Here is a 7,449-nt window from a genome sequence, read left to right as displayed (position 1 = left end):
TTTTGTTACACGTTGTTTTTGTATATAGTGCATATTCATCATGTACATATCCCTAATGCGATGTGATCTTCCCTTATAAGGAATCAAGTCATGGCATATTCTACTCTAATAGACTTATGGAAGCCGCTCATGAGGGTTTAAATACCTCTAATGCCCAACTTCAACTACAAGAAGGGGTTGGAGAATATTTTTCTGATTCTAATCCTCCTAGTACAAGTGGATTTGAAGCGGGAAGTAATCAGGGTATGAGAGTTGGGGCACACCCTCAAATGAGTCATAGTGCCCCCGTTGTTAATCCCCCTTTTCAACAAATGGCCAATTTCTTTCATCACATGGCTAGAAGAATGCCTGACCCTGATGAAATGAAATTTGAGAAAATGAGAAAAATGGGTGGAGTTGAGTTTGAAGGCATTGTTGACCCGATGTTTCCAAAAAAAAACCTAGCCGTCACCTATCTTCTCTCTCAGCAGAGGTGATCCCACAAAATAGCCACTGGCCAGAATGGCCAAACCAACCGGGGGACGACCTCCTCCGGTAACCCAAAACACAACCAACAATTTAAACACACAACCCACAATACTACTTACAACCTCAAAGACTAATATTCAGAATCAAACATATGCCAATCTCTTCAAACCCACAAGTTTGGATACAGATACTATCAAAATCCCAGCAAAACAAATCTCATACATCAATGGGGAGCCTTTTATTGCCTGGAAATCAAATGAGATACAACAAATGATTGAAAAGGAGAAACTACAATATGCAGGGTAGGTAAGTTTTCATATGACAACATTGATATTAAAGAACTAAGGACAGTAATTCCAATACAGTATGGAATTAAAGGAGTACCAATCATAGGAGTACTTGATGAAAGACATATTCTGATTCGTCTAAACTTTCTAGAAGACTATGTTAAAATGATGTCTACCCCTGTCTACTATCTAAAAGTACATGATAGATATTGCCAAATAAGATCTTTCATATGGAATCCATGGTTCAATCCAAAGGAAGAGACCTCATGTGCAATAGCGTGGATAAGCTTTCCTGAACTGCCTCCAAATTTCTTTGTTAAAGAGGCTGTTTTTTCCATTGCAACAGCAGTTGGAAAATCGCCAACAGTAGATCTGGCCACAGCAAACAAGACAAGGCCAAGCTGCGCAAAAAACAAAGTGGAGGTCGATTTATTATCAACTTTACCAAAAAGGATAAACATTGCCGAAGAGGATGAATCAGGGATAATAAACTCAAAATGGTTAAGGATAAATTATGATTACTTACCAAGATATTGCAAACACTGCATATTTCAAGGTCATGAGGAAAAGGAATGTAGAATTCTCCATCCTGAATTGGCTAAACATTTTAGAGAAGATTTCTGAAAAGAATATACAGAAGATATATCCACAGAAACCCAAAATAAAGAAGTCAGCCAAGGGAGAAGGGGATGGTACAATACTGGTAAACAAGAATGGATGCAAAGAAGGAGCAAATATAAAAAGGATAAATAAGGGATTATAATTGGGGAAGTGACCCCAGTACCAAAGAACAAGGAGGGAGTCATGGCAAATACCAATACTTTTGCAGTACTAGAAGAGATCTCAGAAAATCATGATAAAACGAATAAAGAACCTATGCCACAAGAAGATACTAGAACATGGATTGAGAAGAGCTTCTATACTAATAAAAGGAAAACAAAAGACACAGACAATAACACAACTAGTACAGCACAACCAAGAGGAGACAGCAGCATAGCTGAAGATGAGAACCACAACAGCAATATAAGAACTAGAATGGAAGGCATCTTACCTGAGGAACCTCACATACACACACCATGCAGTAAACTCCAATTAAAATCTGTAACATCAAATCTTCAAGAATAGGAGGATATCCAGAAGAACAAGAGCACAAACCATTCCAGCGTAAACAGCAGCAAGACAACAGCCACAAGCAGAGGGGGACAAACAGAATCTGAAGCACAAGATAACATAGTGAAATTTCAGACTCCAGATTTAAATCAATAGGGCAAGGAAGGGAAAACAATAGTCATAGAAAAGACTTGATTTCATAAGAAAATCAAACCTGGTAGGAGGTAGAGAGACAGATAGAATATCAGCAAGAAGGAAATAATAATACAAACAACATGGAAAATGAGGAGAGTAATCAAGAAAATAAAGAAAGAATAGAACAGGAGAAGGAAAATCAAGAGCTCAATATGGTGCAACAGGAATATGGCATATCAATAATATCGAAATTGAATATGGAAAGGAGAAACATAGACCTTGATGAACACACCTTAGAGCATAATTTTGAAGCAGCCATTAGAGCAGGAGAAATCTCTCCAAAGCATCTCCAAAAAGAAGGGGGAAAAGAAAAAAGAAAGATATCAAGAGATACAAGTGTTCCACCTGGGAGTGGAGTCCATACTAGAAGGTAGATTAATAAACTTAATAAACCATGATGAATGCTCTTAAATGGAATATTAGGTCAGTCAATACCAAGGAAGCTTTTAAAAGGTTGATAAAAATGAATCAAAGACACCAGTTTGGATTTATAGGTTTAATGGAGCCTTTTCAAGATTCAAACAAGATAGAGAAATATAGGAGAAGACTGGGTATGGAACATGCCATGGCTAACATATCTGGTAAGATTTGGATTTTTGTGGAAGATATTTTTGACTATCATATAATAATGGATCATCAACAACATTTAACCATAAATTTAAAGATTAGAGGAAGTCAAGAGGAGATGCTAGTAACAATAGTGTATGCAAAGTGTACTCAAAATGAAAGATTGGATTTATGGGACTCATTGGAGGATTTATCTACCTTAGTTAATATTCCATGGATGATTGGGGGTGACTTTAATGCAAGAACTTCAGAAGAGGAGAAATATGGAGGCCTTCTAGTAACCATCAATGAAATTCTGGATTTCAGGGGCTGCATACAGAACTGTGGAATATCAGATTTGGGGTTTAGAGGCAGCAAATTTACTTGGTGGAATGGCCAAAATAGTGAGGATTGCATTTTCAAAAGATTGGATAGATGTTTGGGTAATCAACTGTTACAAACAAAATACTCTAGTGTTGATATCAAACATCTGATTAGGAGTGGTTCAGATCATGCTCCTATGTTAATCTCTTACACAGGAGACAATAAAAGCATCAAAAAACCTTTAAGGTTCTTGAATTTTTGGGTAAAACAGAAAGGTTTTATGGAGATAATTAGACAAAATTGGACAACTGAATTTATGGCAAACCCTTTCATACTTTTTCATCATAAATTGAAAAAAGTGAAAGCAGCTTTGGTACAATGGAGTAAAGCAACTTTTGGGAACATTTTTCATGAAATTGAAACTCTTGAAGAGATTATAAAAACAAAGGAAAATCAGATTCAAAATTTTCCAACTTCGACTAATAGACAGGAATTGCATAAAGTGCAGGCTGATTTAAATAAATGTTTACATCTAGAGGAAGAATTCTGGAAATAGAAAGCTAGGATGCAGTGGTTTCAGGATGGGGATAGAAATACAAAATTCGTCCATGCTCATGTACAGGGGAGAAGGAAAAGAATGCAAATAAGAAGAATTCAAGGGGAAGATGGGAACTGGATAGAAGAAAAAGGGGGAATAATTGCTGAAGCTATCAAATTTTACACGGATCAGTTTACAAAGGAAGAAGATCCAAAAGATTATGAAATTCTAAATCATTTACCCATAATGATCTCTGAAGAAGACAACTTGAGTTTTGAAGTAGAACCTACTAAAGAAGAGGTGAAGAGAGTGGTTTTCCAACTAAATAGTGAAAGTGCAGGAGGACCTGATGGTTTTACAGGTGTGTTTTATCAAGCTTGCTGGGAAATCATTGGAGAGGATGTTATCAATATGATGAAGGCTTTCTTTTGCGGTGCAGAACTGCCCAAATTTTTCACTCATACTAATTTGGTCTTAATAGCAAAGAAAGAAAGGGTTAACACCTTCTCTGATATGAGACCAATTAGTTTGAGCAATTTTGTAAACAAAATCTTTTCTAGACTGATACATGAGAGATTGGTTTCTAAACTTTCTAATATTATATCTCTCAATCAAGCTGGTTTTGTCAAAAATAGAAGTATTGTGGAGAATATACTATTGACTCAAGAAATTGTTTCAGATATAAGATTGAGAACAAAAGATGCAAATGTGATATTAAAGGTGGATATGAAAAAAGCCTATGACAGGGTATCTTGGGTGTTCTTAACTAAGGTACTTAGACAGATGGGATTTTCAGAAAATATTATAGACATAGTCTATAGGATTGTTAGCAATAATTGGTACTCTGTTTTGGTTAATGGGCAACAACAAGGATTTTTCCAATCTACCAGAGGAGTAAAGCAAGGGGACCCTCTTTCCCCTACTTTATTCATAATAGCAGCAGAAGTCCTAACAAGGAGTTTAAATGCACTTCATCAAAATATTCAGTTTAAAGGTTTTGGTATGCCTAAGTGGAGTCCAAAAATAAATCATCTTGCATATGCTGATGACATGATCATCTTTACTTCAGCAGATGTGGTGTCTTTGCAAAAAATAATGAGGATCTTGAGAAATTATGAGCAGACTTCTGGTCAGAAGATTAATATGGACAAAAGTGTTTTTTATATGCATAAGAAAGTTTCAGGAGACATTAGTATCACAGTTGAGATTGTAACTGGCATTAAGAGAAAAGATTTTCCTTTCATGTACTTGGGCTGTCCTATCTATCATTGTAGGAGAAAGAATGAATTCTTTAATACTTTGACTCTTAAAATCATGAATAGATTACAAGGATGGAAGGGTAAAATGTTATCTTTTGGAGGAAGGGCAATTCTTATTAAACATGTACTTCAAAGCATGCCAATACACATGTTATCAGCGGTTAACCCCCCTATTGGAATCATCAGACATATACATAAGATGCTTGCCCAGTTTTTTTGGAGCAATACTATTGGGGGAAAGAGTAGACACTGGGTGGCTTGGAAGAAGGTGTGTGTTCCTACTATAGAAGGAGGTCTAGGTTTTAGATCATTACATGATGTGGCACTAGCACTCTTTTACAAACTCTGATGGAACTTCAGGACAAAACCTACCTTGTGGAGTGAATATATGACCAACAAGTATTGTAGAAAAGAAAATGCTTTAGTGGTGCAATGGAAACAGGGGTCACAAACTTGGAAAAGAATGCTAGAAGCCAGGGACTTAATAGAACATTAAATTTGGTGGCAAGTTAGGAAAAGGGACTCACTTTTCTGGTTTGATAATTGGACTGGATTGGGAGTATTATACTATGTAATCCAGGAAATACTTATGATGCAAGAATTCACAATGTCAAAGAAATGGTAGTACAGGGGAGGTGGAATAAGAAAAAATTGATGGAAGTACTTTCTAAAGACATTGTTGACCATATAACAATGAATGTAACCATACTCAAGGAAGAAAGAGACCTTGATAGACCATGGTGGATACTAGACACAAGTGGAGAATTTACTATTAAATCAACTTGGGATTTTGTTAGGTTAAGGGGACCACAACTGGACATTTATAGGTTCATGTGGATAAAAGGGTTTCCTTTTAAAATTTCCTTCTTTCTGTGGAGATGCTGGAAATGCAAAATTCCTACTGATGATGTTTTAAAGAAGATGAACTTTAATTTAGGGTCAAAGTGTGGGTGTTGTATAAATCCTAAAGAGGAGACTATGCACCATCTTTTCCTAACATCAGATACAGCTAAAAGAACTTGGTCCTTTTTTTGCAAGGCTGTAGGAATAAGCATGGAGGGCGTACAACTACAACAGTTAATTGTGAACGGGTGGAAGGCACCAGTAACAAATAGATTGAAACAAGTATATGTTGTAGTGCCATCAATTATAATGTGGGAACTTTGGAAGAGAAGAAATGGTATTAAGCATGGGCATAGGAAGATTAATAGTCCAGTTATTTATCTAGTCTTAATCTCTATTCAAAGACTAATACTATACAGAAATCCATCAATTAAAACTATCCCTGCTGAATGGAAAAATCTGATACAAATGCTAGAGGGAGGCAAGGCAAGAGTGAAGGTAACACAAGTTAGATGGAATTTACCCCCAATTGGTTGGTATACTTGCAACACAGATGGTGCTTCTAGAGATAACCCAAGGAGGAGTGCCTATGGTTTTTGTCTGAGAAATGCAGAAGGGAATCTAATATATGCTAAGGCTGAGGAAATTTGTTATGCCACCAATATAGAAGCAGAAATCGTGGCTCTGTTGGAAGCCTTGAAATACTGTAAGCAACAGGGATTAAATAACATCATTTTTCAGACAAATTCCCAAACTATTCAAAAACTTTTGATTGGAGAATGGAAACCTCCATGGAATATTGCAGTCTGGGTAGCAGAGGTGGAGGAATATAAGAAGGATTTGGATGTTATTTTCAAACATACCCTAAGGGAAGCTAATAAACTAGCTGATGCACTAGCAAATTATGCCTTAGATGAAGGTCCCCTATAGTGTTACATGTTCAAGGAGTTGAAAGTGCAAATGAGAAGAATTCTAAATAGTGACAAGAGTCAAATTCCTTATCTAAGAATTAAGAAATGCTAAAGGAGAGGAACGAAAAATAAAAAAGGGACACTAGAAGAAAAACAAATCCAGGAGGAGGAGAATGATTGGTTTCTTCACTAACTGTTTGTTTATTTTGCAGGTACACACAAAAAAGTCCAAACAACACAGAAAAGGGGCAACAAAACACCTGAACAACAACAAATCAGTTACTGGTACAAAAAGAACAACAATGAAGGAGAACAAATGGAGATAGGGTGGGTCTACTTTGTGGTATTAGTATCAAGGGTACTCAATCAAAGGGATACACACTATACCTATTTGTATCAATGTCAAAGAAGGCATTTGTGAATCAGAAATCACCAGGTCTCTTCATCATTCAACAGGATGAGGAGAAGAGTACAAACACAGAAGGAAAAAAAAAGGAGAAGAGGAATGTTGCATCTCCACAATAAAATTCAAGACAACAAACACACATGCAGATCAAAGATTCATAAAATTTCAGTTTGATCAGGTCTGAATCAGAATGAAACCATCAAATCACATGGTCTCTTCATCATTTTCAACAAAAAGAGGAGAAAAATACAAAGACAGAAAAGGAAAGAAGACGAAGGGTCATCTTCTAACTAAAATTTCAAGACACACATGCAAAGCAAAGAAGCACAAAATCAGTTAGAACACGTGCGAATCAGAAAGAGACCATCATTTTAAGAACTTTTCATCATCTTCACAAGGATGAAAAAGACATAGAAGAAAACACAGAACAAGGAGAGTTTCAATTAGTATAGTAGTGGGTAGGTGAACTACTTTGTTTTTTATCCATTTGTTTTACCTACTTGTACCTCTTTTACAGAATAATAAAAAGCCTAAGGGGCACAATTGACCAAAAAAAAGGTAC

The 7,449-nt window shown here is 36.2% G+C and overlaps 1 protein-coding gene across 1 annotated transcript; it reads right to left on the bottom strand.

Annotated features, from left to right (window-relative positions):
* Window positions 1-770: 770 nt before the first annotated feature.
* On the bottom strand, window positions 771-7,245 carry LOC129877846 (uncharacterized). The gene is made up of 4 exons (XM_055953381.1): window positions 6,869-7,245; window positions 1,807-1,968; window positions 1,282-1,344; window positions 771-1,156 (listed from the first exon to the last, which is right to left on the bottom strand). The coding sequence occupies exons 2-4, from the start codon at window positions 1,861-1,863 to the stop codon at window positions 941-943; spliced, it is 336 nt and encodes a 111-aa protein (XP_055809356.1). The 5' UTR covers window positions 1,864-1,968; window positions 6,869-7,245; the 3' UTR covers window positions 771-940.
* Window positions 7,246-7,449: the final 204 nt, after the last annotated feature.

This window comes from Solanum dulcamara, chromosome 12, assembly GCF_947179165.1.
Source record: "Solanum dulcamara chromosome 12, daSolDulc1.2, whole genome shotgun sequence".
In the NCBI taxonomy this organism is placed as follows: Eukaryota; Viridiplantae; Streptophyta; class Magnoliopsida; order Solanales; family Solanaceae; genus Solanum; species Solanum dulcamara.
The sequence above is the reverse complement of the archived record's forward strand: the minus strand, read 5'-3'. Positions and strand labels throughout refer to the sequence as shown.

Coding starts and splice junctions, on each gene's coding strand:
- LOC129877846 (XM_055953381.1), bottom strand. CDS start 1,863: ATGTTACAGATTTTAATTGGAGTTTACTGCATGGTGTGTGTATGTGAG. Junction 1,345..1,806: donor GTGTATGTGAGGTTCCTCAG/GTAAGATGCCTT, acceptor TAGCCAATTCAG/GATGGAGAATTCTACATTCC. Junction 1,157..1,281: donor GCAGTGTTTGCAATATCTTG/GTAAGTAATCAT, acceptor TTTTTTGCGCAG/CTTGGCCTTGTCTTGTTTGC.